Source organism: Lissotriton vulgaris, chromosome 5 (assembly GCF_964263255.1).
Source record: "Lissotriton vulgaris chromosome 5, aLisVul1.2, whole genome shotgun sequence".
Lineage (NCBI taxonomy): Eukaryota > Metazoa > Chordata > Amphibia > Caudata > Salamandridae > Lissotriton > Lissotriton vulgaris.
In genome coordinates, this window is record NC_141693.1 from 92123960 (window position 1) to 92148389 (window position 24430).

Here is a 24430-nt window from a genome sequence, read left to right on the forward strand (position 1 = left end):
TGTGTAAAGGTCTTCCGTCATACTGTGCTGAAAAATGTACGCAATTGAACATTTCTGGTGTTCGTTAAATTGTGAACAGGTGCTTTATGTAATCTTCTATATCAAATTATGATTTCAGAACTAGTATCGGAATGCAAAGATAGAACCCTAACTTTGGCACCTCGAGTAATGGACTTGTAAACCGCATCTTTTCGTGTCAGAGCACTGTGACGCATAGCCTATTATTTCTGGCGGTCTGTGTGACGAACTCACTGTGCCCACTGTTTTTAAAAGCTGAACTCGCCGGCGTCAATCCGCTAGGGATGGCTCGGTGGAGGTGGGGATTAACACTGCTCACCAATTCAAAGTTTGCTACAAAATTTATGCAACGCATTGTCATACACAATGCCAATAACTCAAACTTTAATGCTGTGAGGCCTATTGCATTGTAGATGCTTGTTAATGAATCCAGGAGGGTTGACATTCCCATGTCAATTGGATTCAGATGTGTAGCTTAGAATCTATACAGTGGAGAATACAAATAGGGGTTTAATAATCTCCTTGAAGGCGTAATTCACAATATCAGATCAGTATGGAGAACTCTTCAAAACCTGGTTGAGACTTTGTGAGGGGTAGGTTGTTTCCAAAAGCTCTCCTGCTGTGCTTCTGTAAAGTCAGTCACAATCAAGACTGTTTTGTTTAAAACCTTTTGTTAAAAACTAACTTATTCACTAGAACATTTGCAATTACTATGATGTGTGTTAGATAAACATAAGTAAATGCTCAATTAGAAAAAATAATGTAAGGAACTTTAATCTAGCAACTGTATAGAAAACACTGTTACAACTTGTGAGTAATTCCATCTGAACATTTCCAAGACACTCCTTCCTTCAGCCAGTTCACCCTTGGATGAACCATAGTCAAAGTTCTCAGAGTGGTGTGCACTGCAGAGTGACAGATTTCCCTGAATCTCCAGTTACTAAAAGTTAGGACGTTTTGTTTTTACTTCCACTCTGGAGATAAGCCTTTAAAAAGGACATTTTAATCTATCATGGTGTCATTTAAATGTCCTTCTGCATGGCCAAGGTCAATAGTATGGGACCTTCATTATTTTACACTTTATGTAACATTACACTATTGCAACCATTAATATTACTTCTCTGAGGGTGATGTGCATTGGTAAAAAAATAATTAAACATAAAACGAAGGCCGATAGGTGGAAATATGTTAAAGGGGGCACAGGAAGGGGAATGTGGGTCTTTAGTAATTTTCAGAACATGAGGTTCAGAAGGCTTGTGCTGCATAGTTCTACAGCAGCAGTGCCAAAAGTAGTGCCTGTTTACAGAAAAAAACTGAGTAGGTTGGAGCACTTGAGGAATGCAGAAACCGAGGGGTATATCTACCATGTGGCAGGGTGATTTTAAACATTTTCTGACCAGAACAAAAGAGTATGCTCAGCAAGTTTATTCTTCACTGGGACCAGTCATGGTTCTCTGTGGTTTTATTGTTTGTGTCTGGGTGCTTGAATATAGTCTACACTTCTGTTCTTCCCCAGGGCAGAATAAGGCACTCTGCTAATCCTCACTGAAAAGGATAATATGTGAATGTGGGTTATTTCTTCTCTGTGGAGAATGGATGACCTGCTGGATTGAGCCCGACAAAGGTACTGATTGCAGCTCTTGATGTCCTGAAAGGTTCGAGAGGCCAGCATTACTTGATTTTGAAAACGACATGCCCAATTTTGTTTATCGGCTATCTTAAAACCTTGTCTTTTTATCAACACCTTTCCTGTTTCCTGTTGGGTGCCAGGAATAAATCTGAAAAATATAGTATGCAGGTAAGATAGGTGAATGGTCTTAGTGCTCGCTGTTGAGGTCTTTGTATGGCCTGTGGGTTGCATGTTCCTTCCATAGTCTGTGAAGTGAGCTTAATCATGGCTGGGTAATAATTGTTCTCTCTCCAAGACTTCTTTGTACCATAATAAATGACGTATAAATTATCATCATTATTGTAATAACATATGAAACCATGTTCTGAATTACAACTACTTGCTTCACCAGGGAGAGCAGTTCCGCATGTCGGAGCTCAAGACTCCAGCACTTTACAAGCCATTTCTCATTGGTATTTTGCTGATGGCCTTCCAGCAGTTGACAGGCATCAATGCTGTCATGTTTTATGCGAAAACCATCTTTGAAGAAGCCAATTTCAAGGTAAGTTAATCTTCTTCTTCTTTCAGTCCAGAATAGCCTGTAATACAAACATATGTTATGTAAATGACTGTTCTCCCTTTTCCTCCAGAACGGTAGCTTGGCCTCAGTTATAGTTGGTGTGATCCAAGTGGTATTTACTGCTGTAGCTGCGATTATCATGGACCGAGCTGGAAGGAAAGTGCTACTCATTGTCTCAGGTAAGGAAGCTGTTCTTTGTGCAGACTGTCTCTATAGTGGATTCGGAAGAGGTTATCGTAAGCTCCCCTGAATTTTATCCACTGAGCTAATTAGAAGTCAAGGTGGTATCTTGCATGCCAACTATTACCGACCAACCTCAATGAGGTTGCGAATGAAAACCAGCAAAGAAGTATTCACTTATGTGAACACATGACAGTTTTACAATACAGTTACTGCCTTTGTGGTTAATCTGGGATCAAATGTATATTCTGACAAACGCTGACCGCATGTCATTTTGTACTTGTTTCACATGGATAGTGTCTACTTTTTATGCGACAATGAAGAAAGAGCTAGCACTTCTTTACCATATTATGGAATTATAAATTGCATGTTGCTTTTGTTAAAAGAAACTATCTGAAATGAAATATTCCATATTAGTAAACACTTAGTTTAATTTTTTTCAGGAATTATTATGGCAGTCAGTGCTGCAATGTTTGGTGTATATTTTAAACTTACATCTGTGAACCCCAACAACTCTTCGCATCCAGAATTACTTACAGTTTTGAGTGTGTCTCCTGCTGAAACATCCAATCCCCTAGCTTGGCTGGCCCTCTCCAGTATGGGAATCTATATAGCTGGTAGGTTAACAAAGTATTGTGTTATTGTTTTCTAACTAAAATATTTTGGCTTCAATTTTTTGGTTCAGTTTAGTGCTTGCGAATGGTACTGGCTTGTCGGAATTGTATACAGAAGGCCAGCATAGTAGGTAAACTCCCCTCAACTTCCATCTTTCTAGAACTTTCTTTAAATAGGAGGGTGGGAGGATGCCTAGCCAGCCAGAAAATATTATAAATGTTATGGTTTTGAAAATAAAGATCCCTTGATAACTGACCAGATCACAGAGTTCACCCTCTGAATCTACTCTCACTGTAAGCACTTCATGGGTACTTTACTGTTTATACAATGTTTTTTTCTCTGAAACTACATCCCATGTCCCAGCCCATATGCTATGAAAGAGGGCTGTCCTCTCCTGTAGGATTGCTTTTAATGTTTAATGGCACTTTCCTATTTTTATTACTTTCTCAAAGGATCTTCGGAATGAACACTCCTGGATACCTACACTGGTTATAGATGACCCAAATTACTGAAATGTCTAAGATTTACAAAGGCAGCTTTTCCATCACGTGGAAACGTCTACATTTGTGAAGCTGATATACATTATTCCCACATTGAAATCACACTTGTACCTGTTTTTGACAGACATAAATATTCATGCATTTCCAAGGTGGGAATTATTTACAAGAAGTATGTGAATACCTAAAAACCTACAAGTTTTCACTGTCATCAATGGTTGCTAATAGGCTCACATAGAAATCCCCACAAACTCCCTCATAACCCCCACATTTGAAAATGAGGAAACTAGACAGTACTTGCTTAATTTACACCTATCTACATGCTCTTTTCGCAAAGTAAATTTCGCCATTGATGATTGTGTGATTTGAACACCACATAAATATCTTTAGAACAGAAAAAATATTCTATTCTGCTAAATGCAGGTTCTGATTTGCTTTGGATTCCCATACCTCTACAATCTCTATATGCATCCCTTGACCTGCTCTTACTCTCGCCTATAATCGGTTTTTGAAGCAGTCTTCTTCCTCAGTTAGTTCCACAGAAAAATAAGAGCAGTTAACTGGAAAGTGGCTTAACACCTGCAGTTCGGTGTACATTGACCACCAAAATTGCTATGAGACCAGTTACATCATGATGGTCTGCATTTTATATTTATTTGATCCATTTGCGTTTATAGCTTCCTAAGTTAGGTTTTGAGCTAGTTTCGGATTCGAACCAGTCATATATATGGCTGACCGCTCTTCTTACTCAGTTGCAAACCATTGCATTAAGTGGTCTGCAGCAGATGTAGAGGAAAGCGGTTACATTTGTACAGACCTCCTGGATCTTATCCCTGTCAACTAAGCAAGTTATAATTTCTGCATGACATCTAAACTGCTTAAAGTTTATCTTTTACATCTTTTGCTAATTACATCAAACATTTTATTGAAATTGAATTATGTTACTTTGAATGCAAAGCTACTATGAACAGATAAAATGTTTCAGAGATGCAAAGTTTTGTGAACTCTCTTCTTCTGCTTTGTGCCTGTTATAGGTTTTGCCATTGGCTGGGGCCCCATCCCGTGGCTTGTGATGTCTGAGATCTTTCCTGTGAGAGCCAGAGGTGTGGCAAGTGGCTTCTGTGTGGTGACAAACTGGGGGTTTGCTTTTTTGGTGACCAAGGAATTTCACGATCTTATGGTAAGTATAGACCATGATTGAGCAATAAGTTAATAAAAAGGGATAACTTATCAATTTACTAGCTAATGAAAGTGAGATTTTGAACAGTTCTCTTGGTGGAGTCTGTCAGGTGGGTGTCAGAAACTTAAATGCTTCACAACAGTGTGATGTAAGTGAACAAGCAAACACTTTACACATCTGAACTATTCTTCAATCACTTAGATCTAGAAAACCTATAGTGAGTTATTTCTAATCTCAATGAGCAACATCATTTACATGTCTGAACTGGGGTGGCAGAGTGGGCTAAAGAACGGTGATGGATTAAACCCAGATCTTTTGACTGGGTGTGAGTGTTTGATTGATTCAGATGCTCCGTCCATCACCACCCCCTTTTGTACCGCTCCCTTGTTTTGCAGGCTGTTCTGAAAGGCATCCCCACACTCCTTTCTAAAGCCAATCAGGCATCTGTCACTTTCATTCCTAAGCCTGGCTGAGATCTGCTGAGCTGTTCCAGTTACTTCCCGATTTCCCTGTTAAACGTCAACACAAAAGTGTATGCCAAGGTATTGGCCAACAGACTTAAGTAGGTGATACTCTCCTTGGTACACAGCAACCATGTCTGGTTTGCCCCCCAATGCTCATACGTCTTCTGTCCCACATCCTCTAGTCTAGAGGTTCTTTCAGGCTGGGGATTAGAAAATGCCTGTCCCTGGACCTCGAGGGGACTTTTGACAGGGTTGAGTGGGATTATCTGTTCCGAGTTTTGTAGCACTGCGGGCTGGGCCCGGTGTTTCCGACTTGTGGCTGTACTACCATCACAAGGCTTTTGTCACTTGAAGAGGCCAAGCCTGTACCCTCCCTTTGAGGTCCATCAGGGCACTTGTCAAGGCTGTCCTCTGTTTCCCCAACCCCCTTTTTTTTATCCTTGCCCTTGGACCCTTGGCTGTCACAATCTGTAACTCCCCTGATATACATGGAATTCCCCTTCCTAGCGGGGTACAGAGTTGACTCTGTATGCTGATGACATTCTAGTTACACTCACTCACCTGGCTGCTTCCCTTCGTGGCCCTCATCCCCCCGATGTCTCACTTATACTCTGGTTGATCTAGTACCCAGAGATAGAATGGGCGTGAGGCTTTTCTCTTCTCACAACTTCCACACTCCTAACAGTTCTTGCAGCTTCCTGTTTCAATGGTCCCTCTCCTCCATTCGTCACCTTGGCATAGAGGTCATGCCAGGTCTCTGCCTCATGGTGCAATGCAATCTAGACCCCCTCCAAACTAGCATTCAGGCCAATATGGCAAGCTGGTCACAGGTGGGTCTCTCTCTTTTTGGCTGGCGAAAACAGTTTTGAAAATTAATGCTACCCCTTTTGAACTTTGCGTTTCACATGCTCCCCTTGCGTATCATGTGCCCACCTAATGGCTGCCCTCAACACAACCCTTGTGGGGCAGCCAGGAGCCACAGCCTTTTCTTCACAGCCCCCAAATGGTTACTCCCTGAGGCTGGACTCCCTTTGCTTGACCTCCAGCGCCGTCCTGCCGTCTCCTCGTCTACCCGGAATTGGCCAAGACCACCCTGGTCCTGGTTCATGTGCCTTTCCTGCCACATTCCCTGGCCTTTCCACTCTTTCCCCCTCGTCTCTTCCAAGGCATTTGGAGTGTTGACCCACTCTTGCGTGATGCATGTTTGGTAGTCCACGCCTTACCACCTCATTCAATCTTCTGCCCTTTTCTCAGTCCCTCCAATGGTTGATTGTGGCACCACTCCCCAGTCCCAGCACTCGCATTCCTCCCCATGTGGTTACTGTGAAGGACTTTGAACAGGAGCCGGCTCTCCTCCACCACTGTCCCCTTTTCGTTCCCACTCCTTTTCCAGACAACCCCCATATATGATCTTTCCCTTATCCCCCCTCGACCACTCCTTCTTCACCCCGCCAACCTCTCCGACTTTCACTGGTTGCCATGGGCACTGACTGACCATCATGTTCTCTCTTGTTCCTTGCCGTTTATCCTAATGTAGGTTTAGACCTTTTTGATTGGATCCCATCTCCTGTCTTGACCTGGGGCACTTCCAATGGTTTTCATATTGTTCTGTTATACTATGTAGTGTATTGGTTGTGATTCTGTACCCAAGCATGGTCGTCATCTGTGCTTATACCAGGTATCATTCCTGTTTCTTTCAATAAAGAAAGTTTTTAAAAGAAATTCGGAATTACTGGAGGAATCAGGAATTGCCGGTCTAATTTCCCTGGTAATTCCTTTAGCCCATACTTGCACATGGAGATTTCAGCTGTTTTCAGCGGTCGGAGTCTCCATGTGAAAGTAAAGCGATTGGCTGTGTTCACATGGATCAGTTATTTCTGATCAGGCTATTGGCTGCAGTGACTGACCTCATCATAATTAAAAGCCCTTTTATAACTTATTTTAGGCTATTGTCGCTACCCACCGAACGCTACTTGTAGGCCTCGCAAAATCTCTGCTGTTAGCATTTCAAAATTTACCTTTAGAATCTGTTTTTACTGTGTAAAATTGTTAATTTTATTGAAACTGACCTCAGTGCGGAAGGCGGCTATTCTGGCTTCCTAGCTGCTCCTGTCAACTCCCCCCGTTAGCAGCCAATCACGCTGTGAGAGGGCGGAGCTGTGGGCGGGGCCCGGAGACAAATGCATCGCGGGAGCGTGGCGGGCGCGCCGATGGCACGCCAAAGGCAAGCCCATCTGCGCCTGTCCGGGCCCAGGGGCCAGCCACTATGCACGTTTCTTTACATACCCTTCAGAAGCCCTCAAATTGATGCACTCCACTCATCTGGCCCTCTCCCATGAAATATTCACTCTAACAACTGAGAAGGAAATCTTTATTGAACGGAGCACATTCCCAGAAATACAAAACTCTACCACCTCCACGCAAATCTCACAGAGCCCTGTCAATCCCTGGCCCGCGACTCTATCAATTTACTACCTTAATGCACGCTCCCTTGTCAAGCACCAGCTTGACATCTTCCTCCGCCTGCTCACTGATAAACCTGACATCCTTCTGCTGACAGAAACATGGCTGACTCCCGATTCCGCCCCAGATATGCTGGGGGGTTGTTGCAGCCATCATTCATACTTAATTCAATTTCAGTGCCTTGACCTGTCTTTGTCTCCCTGAGGCGGAGAACATAGTAATTCAACTAGAATCCGCTGCCAACACTTTCGCCTGTGGGCTAGTCTGCAGGCCCCCGCACCAGATGCCCCATTTTCCCCTATCTCTTGGTGAACAGATTTCTAATCTTGTCTTCGATCATGCCAAAATCCTTCTCGTGGGCGATTTTAACTATTGGTATAATGACCCTCACAAAAGACCACAATCTGCCGAGCTGTCCGATCTCCTTTCAAACCTGAACTTCACCCAACAGGTCTCCTCACAACGCATCTGAAAGGGCACATCCTTGAACAACTCTGGACAAACGGCCTGACAACATCTGCCCCCATAATTGTCCCTTTCATCTGGTCTGACCACCATTTATTTAAATTTACGTTGGTACTCTCCACCATTGGTAAAACATGCACAGTCGAAGGCGACTTTGCTAGGAAATGGAACACCATAAATAAAAAAAAAATTCCTTGACACCCTGGCCAGCACAGCCCGCCACCTGGTCACAACATCAACGGAACCGAAGCAAATCTCTCTGGCTGGCTACTCAAGGCCAGCAACAAGCACACACCCCTCCAAAAAGTCAAACTGGCCCGCCGCACCGATGCCCAGAGATGGTTCTCTACCGAACTTAGATCTCAGAAACTGGCCTTGCGCCAACTAGAAAGGCAGTGATGACAGAAGTACTCCCCTGACCAGGGCCGGACTGGGAACAGAAACCGGCCCTGGCACACAGCTTAGCCGGCCCCGCCTTGGGTGAGGGGGAGAGCAGCTGAGAAGTTTACGAGGGCCGGTTTTGGCTGATTTTGTTACAGGGGGCTGATATTGCCAACCCCCGGTAACAAAACCGGCCCCCCAGGAGCCAAAAACCGGCCCCACCCTAGCGGCCCACCGGGGAAACGCCTGGTGCTTGCTGTGGCCAGTCCAGCTCTGCCCCTAACAAGAAACTTCTGTATACTACAGAATTGAAAGAATATATGAGGGCCATCCCCTCAGCCAAAGCTGCCCACTTCTCCGCACGCATCCTTAACTCCAGCAAAAGCTCCAAAGAAATATTTGCTATTATGAATGAACTGTCCAACCCAGACAGAATCCTTCCTAAGGCTACGCCATCCCAAGCACTGTGTGACTCACTAAATTACTATTTAATTGAAAAAATCACCACCATCAAAGCCAGCATTCCTAAACACTCCCCCAACATGACTTCCTCCGCCATGCGCAGCAACAACTGCATGCTCAGCTCTTTCCCAACCATCAGTACCGAGATCTTTCAGGACCTCCTAGCGAAAGTCAAACCAGGAGCTCCATCAGACTGCTGCCCACCTCACATACTTAAAGACTGCCTCTCAGTTTTTCCTGACCCAGCCCTCGCCCTCCTGAACTGGCCCCTCTCTTCCGGCCAAGTCCCAATGGCTTTTAAGAAAGCCATCATGGTTCCTCTCCTGAAAAAACCTGGAGCTGCCCCCACGCTTCTGCCTAACTACCGTCCAATCTCCCTGCTCCCTTTTCTGGCAAATGTACTAGAGGTCCTAATGATTTTAATCCATTATATTCCAAAAATAACGATTCATATGCATTTATGTTTTTTCATTCTTTTTCTTTACTTCTTAATGATTGTTACTCATTATTTTTCAAGTATTGACGATTTTCATACTTAATGCATTTCACATTCAACCCAATGCATTTCGGGTACAAATGAACCCTTCGTCGGGGGTTTCTAAAGGAAAGAACAAAGAGCAATTTTGAGCCCAGAGCTGTGTTTGCATTCACATATCACATTCACATTATGTCATAAATTACAAAAAGTAAACGTTTCGTTATAATATGATTTACGGTCAGCGAACGTCATGCAGACTATTTAGACAGAATTTACGTAGCATTCAGTATTGTACCATTTGACATCATGTAGGTGATAATTTGATATAGGATAATTTTGCCAACACAATATAAGGAATACATAATTCAATCACTTAGTAGACTTGGGTATAAACATTCATGACATTACGCTGCCTTAGTGTAATTTAACTGTTTTTCGATCGTGTTGCGATCACGTGACCATCTTACTAACCAACCGGAATAGTTAAAACAGATCAGAACATAGCTGGCGATCGTAACTCGATTGCCATTGGAGGAGAGGATGCATGAGGCTGCTACATTGCATTTCTGTGAGTAACTGACACGGAACGCTTGTCGCTCCGAACAACAAACCACGATGCATAGCATTAGCATTTATGTTCTTGTTGCGCTTATGTTTTTTGGCTTTCAAATATTGTGTGCAATAGTTAGATAGCACTCTTGGTTAACAATGTTTATTGGAATATGACGAGGTCAGTAACGCCAGTGAAAACGTTTACTTTTTGTAATTTATGACATAATGTGAATGTGATATGCACTTCTGCTCTCATCTATGTTGAATTTTCATAAAGTGTTCCTAGACAAAACACTAAACGAAGGAGTCGCACAAACAAAGAAACTTGTTAATATTGTATACAATAAGAAGTGTGCAACTGGTGAACAATTAAGATTAAAAATGTACTAGAGGCCCATGTAGCTAGATGCCTGTCCAACTTCTTGGAAGAATCTAATTACTTTGACCCTCACCAGGCAGGGTTTCGGCCGGCTCACTCCACTGAAACTGTAATATTAGCTGTCCTGGACACTCTCCGTGATAACGCCGACAAAAGCTCCCCCCAGGCACTGGTATTACTGGATCTCTCCGCCACCTTTGACATGGTCGACCACACTTTTTTGGTAGACTGTGTCAGGCACGCTGGCATTCAAGGTGTGGCTGCTAACTGGCTCACTTCCTTCCTGGATGACCGGTTCCACGGCCCTTCAACGTAAAACTACGTGTGGTGTTCCACAAGGCTCCGCTCTCTCCCCTCACCTTTTCAATCTTTACATTATTCCCCTGATCCAGTCCCTCAAAGACAGGACGGTGACTGTCTTCAAATACGCGGATGACCTGCAACTGGTCTTCGTGGATGACAACTCGCACAGCTCAGTCACCGAATTTCAGGCCACCATGCTCCACATTCAACACTGTATGGACCACAACCACCTTAACTTAAATTCTGGCAAGACAGAGCTAGTCCTCAAATGAGACAGCCATAAGTTCTGGTTCCCACACTACTGGCCATCGGAGCTAGGATCTTTGCCCACTCCCTCCCCCTCGGCTAAAACACTTGGTCACCCTAAACAGTGATCTCTCACTGAAAATACAGGTCGGCTCGGTCATCTCTAAATGCTTCTTCCAACTGCAGAAATCAGGAAGATGAATCGCTTACTCGCGCAGGAAGCCTTGATCCAGGTCGTGATAGCTACTGTCCTGTCACACCTGGACTATGCCAACTCGGTGTACCTGGGCTTGCTAATCTGTCTGCTCAAACGGTTGCAGATGGCCCAGAATCACGCAGCCAGATTGATCCTTCGACAACCCAGATGGCAACTAGCAACCCCTCTATAAAGGAAATTGCACTGGCTCCCCATCCATCAACATTGCGCTTTCAAAACAGGCTGCCTGATCTTTAAATCTCAAAAAACACAGTTGATGGACAGAATGTAGAACAATGTCATACATTCACCCCAGTACAAGGATCTGGGCCTAAATCCGTCGTTTTTTTGCACTCCACACCACCCTGGGTTGGACACTGGCTATATGCAAATCAGCTCTGGCCCTGTGCCCCATGGGAACAGTCCAGTCCGAACTACCAAGCCATGTCTTTCCCAGACCGGAATCAAGCATCCAAGGACCGGTTTCTGGCTATCAGCCTTCATTCAGCCTGGATAGCTTGACTCCAGTGGTGTGGAGAGCCTGGGACTCACGTCTGAGTATACCCAGCACACTCGGGGTGAAAATTGCAAAAAACACAGTTGATGGACAGAATGTAGAACAATGTCATACATTCACCCCAGTACAAGGATCTGGGCCTAAATCCATTGTTTTTTTGCACTCCACACCACCCTGGGTTGGACACTGGCTATATGCAAATCAGCTCTGACCCTGTGCCCCATGGGAACAGTCCAGTCCGAACTACCAAGCCATGTCTTTCCCAGACCGGAATCAAGCATCCAAGGACCGGTTTCTGGCTATCAGCCTTCATTCAGCCTGGATAGCTTGACTCCAGTGGTGTGGAGAGCCTGGGACTCACGTCTGAGTATACCCAGCACACTCGGGGTGTAAATTGCAAAAAACACAGTTGATGGACAGAATGTAGAACAATGTCATACATTCACCCCAGTACAAGGATCTGGGCCTAAATCCATCGTTTTTTTGCACTCCACACCACCCTGGGTTGGACACTGGCTATATGCAAATCAGCTCTGGCCCTGTGCCCCATGGAAACAGTCCAGTCCGAACTACCAAGCCATGTCTTTCCCAGACCGGAATCAAGCATCCAAGGACCGGTTTCTGGCTATCAGCCTTCATTCAGCCTGGATAGCTTGACTCCAGTGGTGTGGAGAGCCTGGGACTCACGTCTGAGTATACCCAGCACACTCGGGGTGAAAATTGCAAAAAACACAGTTGATGGACAGAATGTACAACAATGTCATACATTCACCCCAGTACAAGGATCTGACCTAAATCCATCGTTTTTTGCACTCCATACCACCCTGGGTTGGACACTGGCTATATGCAAATCAGCTCTGACCCTGTGCCCCATGGGAACAGTCCAGTCCAAACTACCAAGCCATGTCTTTCCCAGACCGGAATCAAGCATTTTTGTGTTTTTGTGTTTTTGTGATATACTTAGCATGATTATTCTTGTCTCTTTTACATATACTGTATTTGTCTTTCCAGTAGAATACTTCGTATTGCATCTCTGACTGATGTCACAAATGCAGAGCATTTAGTTATCTATTTAAAACAAGCATTTACAATGCAATGGTCTCGGCATTATTAAAGGTAGAGCTATTGGCATTGCTCATGACAATTTTATTTTTTTATTTTTTTTAAATCCTAAATAAATGGCATTGTCATTTACATTGCCAATAGCTTAATCGTTAAATAAATGGCATTGTCATTTACAATGCCAATAGCTTAATCGCTTGCAAATGCATGACCTATTGCATTTACACCCACACGGAGCCACACACACTAAGCCACCCACACAGTCATTCACATAGAGCCACCCACACACACAGTGCCACCTACACAGAGCCACCCTCACACAGAGCCACCCACACATAAAGCCACCTACAAAAAAGCTATCCACACAGAGCCACACACACACAGAGCTACACACACACACACACACACACACAGAACCACACACACACACAGAGTCACCCACACAGAGTCACCCACACACACATCCACTCACACACACACAGAGCCACTCATATACACAGAACCATCCACCCACACAGAGCCACCCACACACACACAGAGCCACCCACACACACACACAGAGCCACCCACACACACACACAGAGCCACCCACACACACACACAGAGCCACCCACACACACACAGAGCCACCCACACACACACAGAGCCACCCACACACAGAGCCACCCACTCACACACACAGAGCCACCCACTCACACACACAGAGCCACCCACTCACACACAGAGCCACCCACTCACACACAGAGCCACCCACCCACACACAGAGCCACCCACCCACACACAGAGCCACCCACCCACACACAGAGCCAACCACCCACACACAGAGCCACCCACCCACACACAGAGTCACCCACCCACACACAGAGTCACCCACCCACACACAGAGTCACCCACACACACAGAGTCACCCACACACAGTCACCCACACACAGAGTCACCCACACACAGAGTCACCCACACCCAGAGTCACCCACACCAAGAGTCAGCCACACCAAGAGTCAGCCACACCAAGAGTCACCCACACCAAGAGTCACCCACACCAAGAGTCACCCACACATAGAGTCTCACCTGTAACTGAGTCTGCTTCTTGGAAAGCGGGGAAGAGGTGACCCCTTGATACCGACTCCAGCAGTTGGTGTCCGTAAGGGGCAGATCCCACATTCCTTTCCATGCACTCACACTTCTAACTGCTCCTAAATGTCTGTGGAGGGCATGCCTGGTGGAGGGATGTAGAGGGAAAATGATGCCTTCCTAGTCGCATTGGCCCTTTCTGAAATGGATTCCTAGTGGTTCCCAGACATTTAACAGCTGCTGACCTATTCACATGTCTACAGTCTGCAAATATGCGCTCTCTCCTTGCTGATACAGAAACTGCAACATTTGGGGACAGACACTGTTGCTGAGGGACTGGTGCCAGCGTAGGGAGACAGGCAGACTCTTACTGGTGTAAGGGCAGACATGGTGTTGGGGCAGACTTCAGTGGTGAGGATGGGCACTGGTGGTGCGAGACCTACACAAGTGTAGGTGGCGACGGATGTATGGGAGGGACATGTATGGAGATAGACACTGGTATGAGGGACAAATACTGGGGGAGGGGTGGACACTAAGCGACAGACACTGGTGAAGTGGAACAGACACTGGCGACAGGAGCCAGACACAAGTGTAGGTGGCGATAGATGTATGGGGAGGGACATGCATTGGGATAGTACTGGTATGAGGGACAGATACTGGTGCTAGGGCAGATATTGGGGGAGGGGTAGACACTAAGCAGCAGACACTGGTGAAGGGGAACAGACACAAACAGACACTTGTGTAAATGACGTCAGATGTACAGGGAGGACATGTATGGGGATAGAGATTGGTATGAGGGAAAGATAACTGGTGTTGGGGGAGATATTGGGGAGGGGTGGACACTAAGTGACATACACTGGTGAAGGGGAACTGACACTGGTGAAGGGGAACTGACATTGGTGAAGGGGAACTGACACTGGTGAAGGGGAACTGACACTGGATAAAGGGCAACAGACACCAATGCAATCCCTCGGCTGAGGGTTGTGCACTGATAGAAGTAGTAGAGGGACGGCTGCAAACTGACAGCCTCAATGACAGGAAGGTGGGGAGAATTAATTGCCACAACAACCTGATTGGAAGGCTGCGTTACTAAAACGGTGGGTGCAGTGCCACAATACCCTGGATAGTGAGCTGTATTAGTGTAACGGGCTGTGTACTGACAAATCTCCCTATGTAATGAGCTGTGCAATTACAATCCCTAGGTTGGCGGCCTGTATTAGTTTAACTGGTTGTGCATTGCACACCTTCCTGTGTAACCAGCTGTGCACACAGTCCACTGGATTGAGGCCTGTATTAGTGTAACTGGTTGTGCACTGACACACTTCCCTTTGTAACGAGCTGTTAAATTACATATTTCCCTGGACAGAAGGGTGCATTAGCCTAACTGGTTGTGCTGTGACACACTCTCATGCATGATGACCCGCACAGTGACACAGGCTCTTGCATGGAGGGGTGTATTAGTGTAGCGGGTGTGCAATGACACTCTTCCCTGTGTAACAAGCTGTGCAGTGACACAGTCCCGTGGATGGAAAGCTGCAATAGTTTAACTGACTGTGCACTTACTGACATACTTCCCTGTGTAACGACCTGTGCAGGCAATAAACAATCTCCTGGGTGGTGAGCGTTGTCAGTGTAACGGGTTGTGCACTGATACACCTGACAGTGTAACGAGCTGTGCTCTCAGTGCCCTGGACGGCGAGCTGTAGTAGTGTACTATGCTGTGCACTGACACACCTGCCTGTATAACAAGCTGTGCACACAGTCACCAGAACTGTGTGCTGTATTAGTGTACTAGGCTGTGCACTGACCCACTTGACTGTGTTACGTGCTGTGCACACAAACCCCTGAAAGGCGAGTTGTATACGTACAACGATATGTGCACCGACACACCTGGCTGTGTAACAAAGTGTGTATGTAGGCCCCTGGATGGTGAGCTGTGTTCGTGTAATAGGCTGTGCAATGACACACCCGCCTGTGTAACGAGGTATGCACACAGTTCCCTGGACGGTGAGCTGCATTAGTGTTATAGGTTGTGCACTGACTGACACACCCGCCTGTGTAACGAGGTATGCACACAGTTCCCTGGATGGTGAGCTGTGTTCGTGTAATAGGCTGTGCAATGACACACCCGCCTGTGTAACGAGGTATGCACACAGTTCCCTGGACGGTGAGCTGCATTAGTGTTATAGGTTGTGCACTGACTGACACACCCGCCTGTGTAACGAGGTATGCACACAGTTCCCTGGACGGTGAGCTGCATTAGTGTTATAGGTTGTGCACTGACTGACACACCCGCCTGTGTAACGAGGTATGCACACAGTTCCCTGGACGGTGAGCTGCATTAGTGTTATAGGTTGTGCACTGACTGACACACCCGCCTGTGTAAAGAGGTATGCACACAGTTCCCTGGACGGTGAGCTGCATTAGTGTTATAGGCTGTGCACTGACTGACACACCCGCCTGTGTAACGAGGTATGCACACAGTTCCCTGGACGGTGAGCTGCATTAGTGTTATAGGCTGTGCACTGACTGACACACCCGCCTGTGTAACGAGGTATGCACACAGTTCCCTGGACGGTGAGCTGCATTAGTGTTATAGGCTGTGCACTGACTGACACACCCGCCTGTGTAACGAGCTATGCACACAGTTCCCTGGACGGTGAGCTGCATTAGTGTTATAGGCTGTGCATCGACACACCTGCCTGTGTAACGAGCTGGGCACACAACCCCATGGATGGTGAGCTGTATTACTCTAATAGGCTGTGCACTGACACACCTGCCTGCGTTAACTTGTGAACTGTGCACACAATGCTCTGGACGATGGGCTGTATTGGTGTAATAGGCTGTGCACTTACAAACCTGCCTGTGTAACAAGCTGTGCATACAACCCCCTGGATGGCGAGCTGTATTACTGTAAAAGGCTGTGCGCTGATATATCCGCCTGTGTAAAGAGCTGTGCACACAACCCCCACGATGGCGAGCTGTATTACTGTAAAAGGCTGTGCGCTGATATATCCGCCTGTGTAAAGAGCTGTGCACACAACCCCCACGATGGCGAGCTGTATTACTGTAAAAGGCTGTGCGCTGACACCAGACCTGGCCCGGCTGTGGTCGGACCCTGGATTTTCTTCATAAGGCTCTTAAAGTCTTCCAAGATTCGTTGCTTGGCTCGGAGGCTCCAGTCTCAAACGGGAGGCTGGACCTTGGTGTAAACTGATGGGGTGCAGTTAATCTTTGCAACGCCGCCCCCACCCGGAAAAACATCCCATTCTGGATGCAGTGACTATCCCCAACCCCTATATTCAAGCCAGGTCGGGAGAAGGGGGGTCCCCAACCCCTATATTCAAGCCAGGTCGGGAGAAGGGGGGCTTCTTGCCTTCGTCATTCTCCCCCGCTGCCCAGATCCGAGATATTTTGCATCCTCCAGGCTAACATCTGCCACCGACAGCAGCGCCCCTGCCCTGCCGGACCTCACATCAAGGGCTCCAGCGACTCTTTATCCAGCTGCCGCCCATCTGCAGCTCCCACCCCGCGGACCCCTTTACAGCCCGGGTGAAACCAAGGTGGGGCGGGAGGGGAGACAATTCGAATGACCTACGGAGCACAATGCGCCTCACAGGAATGCTCTCGAGTGTGTCATGAAATAACAAAGGACAACATTGACACTGCGCCGACCACACTGGACGGCCTGATATCGCCGCTAGGGGCGCTCCCACTTCACGCAGCATTGTCGCGGGCAGATAACGCGCCGGTTTATCTCCCGAGCAGAAAGGCCATCTTGAGAGGCCTGTAAGCCCCCAAAGGGCACCGCTGTTTCAAAGGCGAAATGTCTGGTCTCCGCCTATTGTCCCGGACGGGCTGCATAAGGCACTGCGACAAGAGGCAGCAGCGATAAAGCGCCGAGTGTGGGGCCGCGTGTGTGTGGGGAGGGAGGTGGGTGCCCTGTCTCGCGCCCACTTTTGTTGTGTGAAGAACCACTATCAAAACTGAAGGTACACCGCGAACCCGACACCGTGACTTAATACACGTACATACGATATAAAACATGCTGCAGGGATTTCTCGAGGGAAGAAACTCATTACCTGCACATTAATAAAAACGCACTTTTTTTATCTCCTTGCTGTTCCCACCCATGAGGTGCCGTGAAGGAAAGCGGAGGGAAGGGGGGACGAGCAGAGCAGCTCAGAGCAGCTCTGGAAACCACCACCGTCTTTCTCCGAGGCAAAGCAGAAATGCCTCGGAGAAAGCATGGTCATTTTCGCATTCGGGGGCGTGTGTTTTGCTGTTCTGAGTGACGGGCGACGTCACTGTCTAAAGAACAGCAAAATTTACGCCCCCAAATCCGAAAAGGACGGGGCTACATCGGAGTGATGGATCTCTCCCCCAATGGCTAGCTTCCGTTTAGGAAGCCAGCCAATGGGAGTGAGACGAGGAGGGAGGCGGTATTAAGCTCCAACACTAAGAGACAATAATTCTCGGACATCCGGTCTGCGACCGGATATTACCGAGACCTAAAAAAGTACAAGGGGTGAGCCCACTCCAGCCACTGTTTATTTATTATGGTACTGACATGCAGCAGACAGAGCTGGGTAGGAAACTACTAAAAACACCATATCCGAGTCAGGCAGTGCCAAATCCTATGCTATGGTAAAAGTGTCCCCACTAAGACATAGCGAAACAACATTTTGCAAACCTAATATTCCTGGTGCTGTAGCCTTTTGGCTTTGTCAATGGTTGTTTTGTCTTGGCTTATACAAAACTTTAATGTTGGGGGAGTTGCTGGGCCATTGGCAATATAAAAATAATTTAATTAAGACCACAATTTATCTTTGATCTCAAGAAGCACATTTCACATAGCCCCTGCAACTGAAGACTACTGCTTTGTGCGTGGGACTCGGTGTGAAAATCCACAATTCTATCTCTCACAGTGAAGTTAGCCAACAGCAGAAGTGGCCTACCCCATTGCCCCATGCTGCAGTTGGAGGAAGAGTAATGTAAATCACACAACGGACCAATGCGTGAAGAGGGCTGCCTATATGAACCGCATGTTCAAATACATGGAGTGTTTGAAGACTGCATGAGTTTGTGCTTGCTGCATTCATTGTATGTGGTATTACTCGGGAATCATCAAATAAGCCAAAATCATGGGGGCTCAGTCCTTCTATATACATATGCGCCGTACCCCAGGATTTTGGCTTATTTGATGATGTAACCATTGCGCCCCAACAGCGGAAAGCCGACATTTATAAACAATGAGGTACGTGCCTTGGAAAAGCCTAACCTCCCCCCTCCCTCAACCACCCAACCCCAACGTGTTACTGCCATCTTGTTTCAGCTGGGAGTGTGATCACTCCACTCAGGAAAAATACACATTTCCATAAATGTTATTGGCACCCCCAGGGTGGTCAGCATGTATGGCAGGGGCACTATACCTCCCCCCCCCCAAAAAAAATTCAGGCATCCTTGGTGCCGAGTTGCTGACTGCTCAGTGATCACTGGCCTGCTGCGATCTACAAGCAGGAAACTCTTTGAGGAAGGCATCTCTGGAAAAGGGAAACTCTTCCTCTTTCCAGCAATGCCTCCCTAAAGCAAGGGGAGGCATCCTGAGGGTAAACATACCCGCCAGACGGTGGACAGAGCACTCGCCTCCTCACCCCTCCGTGTCCGGCGCTTTCCCTCCCAATATCTTCAATTATATTGCCAATAGTACTGTCCGCTGGCCATTGATTCCCGGTTGCTATCAACTATTTGGAGGTCTTTTGAGCAGCTTCTTTTCTTGAGTACATTTTGGGAGATGGTTACAGATTGTAAGGGGTCATCTCTGCAGATTTGAGTAGGACTCAAATTGAAGTTAACCTGAGCCTTCCTTACTCAGCCTTGACACTTAACCCTTGTGAAGCCCCCTCTGTCTAACCACCCAATTTCTGCCCGTCCAGCAGACTAGCCCAATTTCCCTTTCATCCTTTCTGCCTCATGTACTAAATTCTTCCAGCAGACTTTAGTAGCCTCTACCTGCATCCCGCCCATTCGCAGGCAGCCTTCTTCGACTCATGTGTGGACAGGGCTTGCATGGGTTGCACAGGTACCTAATACACATCATTAAAGATGTCAAGTTATATTCTTTTTAAATTGTGTATGCAAAAAAGCTGATTGATAGAACTCTGGCGGGCTAGCGGGACAATCCTACTATAATTTGAAAAGTCTAACAAAAACTTTTTGCATTTTTTTTTTGTAAATGCGGATTTACTTCTACATTTATAATTTTAAAAACCCAGCACAGTGACCTTATTCTTAGAATGAAAGCCGATGGGCCTCTATCTTCTAACTGTACACAGAAATTTGTGAATTGGCTTTGTTGTCCTTTCAATTTGAGCCTGGCGAGCCTGCCGAGTTTCCTGCCTTCTACCTTACTATGCTTCATTTTCTGTCTATTGAAGTTTGTTACTGAAATATAAAGTTTTTTGTTTCTTTGTATCCGCTTCCAATATTGTCTTTCAAACTCTTTTTAAAAATCTCTTTTTATTATTTTGTTTTAGATTTTACTGACGTCCTATGGCACCTTTTGGCTATTTGCGGGCTTCTGTGTCCTAAATGTATTTTTCACGGTCTTCTGCGTCCCTGAAACCAAAGGAAAAACCTTGGAAGAAATTGAGGCCCACTTTCGAAGAACGGCACCAACCTGAAGGGCTTAATATTGGGAGAACCTTCACATTCTGGCATCTTTAGAATGTTCGACAGTATCCGCTATTTAAGAGGCAGAAATTGGTGAAATCTTGAGAGTTCAGCGGTGTGTGGTATTGACACAAACAGATCATGAGATGGCGTATATCAATTTTGCCAAATTGACTTTTTTGTCCAAAAGTGCTGAACACAGTTTTAATGATCTAAAGAACATATAAAAAGTTGAAAGATAATATTAACACTCAACATAAATAAAAGAAACAGTTGAGATGACACACAAAGAACACCAGCTACCCACACCACACAATAAATACAGCCTGCAATTGACATTCCTGACTACAGAGGGAATGACGTCTAATCTACACAAAAATTGAAAGGTTACAAATGATACAGTTCCCACCATAGGCTAATGAAATATGGCAAATGTTGTAGTCCAATGGGTAGTGAGCTGCAAATGTTGTCTCCTCATAGCCAAATGTGAACTGTTTGGGAACGTTTCCTGTGAGCAAAGGTTACACATTGATATATTGGTGCTTGGCGATACGTACAATTACTTATCCAATACGAGCCAGTTATCACTCAATCTGGCTTCAGAAGTGTAGCCTATTTTTAATTCAGACTTTGTCTGCAAACCCAGATAGGTGGGTTTACAGTATTGGGGTCTGAACATCACATTATCATGGCCAAAGCCAGTCTGTTTTTTTTTTACCTGGCAAAGGACAGACCATTGCCAGATATACGTAGACTGTTTTGTTACTTTCTTTTCTGGGTCTTCCAAGGAGATCCAGCCGAGAAATGTGGATTTGATTCCAAGCCCTCTTGGCACATCATGGGAATGTCAGCATTTTGGTTAAGTGGAAGATGAGGAGCCCAGGTTGCTGGTGCTTGAACTAGGATCACTGTTTAGTCCCAATTTAAGAACAGGCTGTCAACAATTCCAGCACGGCTGATCATTGGGAAAGCCCAGATGCAATCTGCAAGAGTTTATGACTTTAGCCTAGTATTTTTCCAAGTAATTGACTAATCTTGTTTTTCCATTTCCTTCTGAATTTAACACATTATGAAGCAAATACCTGAAAGACAAGGTTTTTGAAAGCACAGCTTTTGGTCTCTTCATCCAGTTTATAACTAAAGGTCATCTGTCTGTTTTCTTGCCATGTAAATGAGTTGATTCCTGTGGGCCTCGGGCCATTCCCTGCACTTGTACCCATGTTCAAGCGTGCTTTAAGCAGAAATACACTTCCATGATTAAGAACTCCTCCATGAGCCCTGTCCTAGCCCCTGTCATTTCTATCTCAATTTTCTGATCATTTTGTTACATTTACATACAGTGAAGATTGAAAAGGCTGAACCGTAACTTTTTCTGCCAGTGACAAATTGAAGAGTGTGACCATGGCCAAAGAAAGCGTTACCAAAGGCTTGTTTTATAATCAGGAAGTGTGTGTTTTTAGGTCTCATCTGCCAGACATTGCACGCTATAGGCTGTCATAGAGACCTATTATATGCATACAGCATGTTTAGACCGCCTATTGCTTACCATTAGTTGACTTTACTATCACTTTCATTTGCTTGCTTTCTATTCACTAACTTTTGTGGGCTGTCCTTGCTCTTGTGTTTATCCTGCTTCTGGAGCATGAATGCATTACTTGCGTCCTTCCACTGCTTTATCCAAGCACAACTTTTTTTCTTGTTAGTTAAGCACTCCATGAGGGTGCATCTGTTTTCCAGCTGTCTCCCTTGTGTTCCTCTCTCCCCCCCCAACTGCAGTTCCCGTGCTCTCTGTTGCCAATGTGCTTTTCCCGACCCCTTCCATGTAATGCTTACTGTAGTATACTTCACCCCACATTTCTTTCTAACTTGTGTGCTTCTCCCTAGCCCACACCACATTGCTCTCTCTCTCGCCAGTCGCTTCTCCCTCCGACCACCGCCTTCCATGTTGCTTCTTTTCCCGCCCACTCCCAATGTTGCTTCCCCCAGGAAGGCATTTTGTGTCCCCCCACTAACCCCCTCCCTGTTACCCCCCTACCTGCACTACAAAAAACAAAAAGGGATTTTGTGCAACTGTTTTTTTTATATACCAATCTAGCTTGGTATATAAAAAAAGCGTTTGTGTCATATTGTAGTAACCTGCATGTATGTTCACCTACAAAATGACGCTGCTCCTGGGTCATAGCATTATGTAGACATGCAGCACAGTACAGAGGATGCTCAACAAAATGGCTAAAAATCATTGTTATAGGAGTTGAATGATTATTTCAAAGGCGGGAATGCAGGGTTTTATTAAGACAAGATAAGCTACTAGCACCTTCCTCCATTTATCGCAAATAAGTTACGTTGAAATGTCTAAGTACTTTAACTCAAAGTGCCTTTATTTTTAAGGTTTCACATTTTGCCACACGAGTCTAATTATGTATTATGCGTTCTGTATGCAGTGAAATGTCATTTTTTTCAGTTTTTCTTATTTTTACGAGCATATATGTGCAAAGCTAGAATTGTGTATGGAATATACATTTTTTGGGCTATTACTTGAAATGGTCATACTGTTCGATGAACTTCCTTAATTCAGACCCTTTTTTGAGCGGAACGTACGAAATTAACTTTCTTTCTGCGACTTATGACTTCATTGGTGCTTTTGCTGAAAGGTAGTAGGAAACTGTTCCACTGTCTCATTAAATAGTTTATATTTTGTACAAGTACATTTCCGTCCTTCTCACGGTTTTGTTGCTTTCATGTCGTAGCATACAATGAGGAAATGTGTTTTTTATAGGTCATGTACAATAATTGATCCTTAAGATCTTCTGTAATACCACTTTGAGTGTGCTTTCGCATGCCTAAAATCATGTTGAGGATCTGTACGGTTAGAGCTAGCACTTTAAGTATTAACTTTGTATATTCAATAATGAGCAGATCTGCTGCAACTAACATACTCATTGAGCCATTATGCATATAAATGTGTCATGTCACAATTGTGTTGATACAGCTATTGTGTAGCACGGTTTCTGCTGGGCATTGACTGTGCTTTTTTTATTTTGAAATGCTGTTAGAATTATTGTGTATATATGCCCTTGGGGCTGCATTAAAAATGTTTAAAACTCTTTTAGTTTTGGATTGTTTATTTCCATCTCCATGCCAGATGTTTTTTTGGACGGAACATATAGTTCTCCTGAAATATGAGCTGCTGCCATTTTCAGTGAGAGGATTTGTGTTCCGAAAGTCCCGGAGGCTCGAAGAACTTCCTTCATTCAGATCCTTCCTTGAGGGGAACATATGGAATTAGATTTTTTTTTGTAACATGTGACTTAATGCTAAGGATTAACAAAAAACCATCATACATTGAAACAATTGATGTCCCCCTCTTCCTCCTTATAAGGTTCAGAGCCTAGATGTCATGTTTGGGGTACAATAATCTGCCATATCTCAAGTGTGTGTGGATTTATGAGGGTTTCACTGGTAGCATGTGAAAACATACACTGCCAAAAGACAGACTACCAAAATCTCAATCTTAATTAATTATCTTCGTACAAAATATTTGCACTTGACCACCGATATGCTAGAAATTGAATTAGAGTAACCCAATGCCAATATCTTAGGGAAGTAAAGTAGGCTGATAGGATTTTACAAGGTAAAAATAATTAACCGTCTGTACTACGTGGTCTATCTTTTTGCAAAAATATGTTTTTCTATTCTGTTTTCACAAGTAACCCATCCCACCATTGCGCCTAATTAACAAGTTGCTTACCTTCAGTAACGCTTTATCTGGTAGATACTCTATCTAGCCATAGATGACTTACCATAGAAAATTCTCAGGAGTCAGACTGGATACAGACATTTTTTAGCAATCTCCCTTGGGCACTGGAAGATGTCGTCATTCGGCTCTGTACTGTGTCGTCGTCCATGCCATAAGTGACGTCCGTGGTGCCTAGATAGGCACCACCCCAGTGTGCTGACCGCAGTTCTTGTCTATTTTTTCAACACCAGAAGCACGGAGCCAAGCTGAGGAGAAATGACTATTGCGCCTTTGAGGTCCAAAA

At 45.3% G+C, this 24430-nt stretch overlaps 1 protein-coding gene across 2 annotated transcripts in view; it reads left to right on the plus strand.

Annotated features, from left to right (window-relative positions):
• Window positions 1-23494, plus strand: part of SLC2A8 (solute carrier family 2 member 8) — a 136624-nt gene extending 113130 nt beyond the window's left edge. Inside the window, exons 6-11 of one of the 2 annotated variants that reach the window (XR_015295856.1) lie at window positions 2040-2189; window positions 2278-2386; window positions 2831-3004; window positions 4534-4679; window positions 20255-21095; window positions 21144-23494. Coding sequence is in view for 1 of the 2 variants with exons in the window: in XM_086920958.1 (XP_086777084.1) it covers window positions 2040-2189; window positions 2278-2386; window positions 2831-3004; window positions 4534-4679; window positions 20255-20401 (726 nt within the window). In the remaining variant the exon portion in view is untranslated. Of the gene's footprint in view, window positions 1-2039; window positions 2190-2277; window positions 2387-2830; window positions 3005-4533; window positions 4680-20254 lie in introns of both variants that reach the window. The other variant, XM_086920958.1, reaches the window with a different exon arrangement.
• The last annotated feature ends 936 nt before the right edge of the window (window positions 23495-24430 follow it).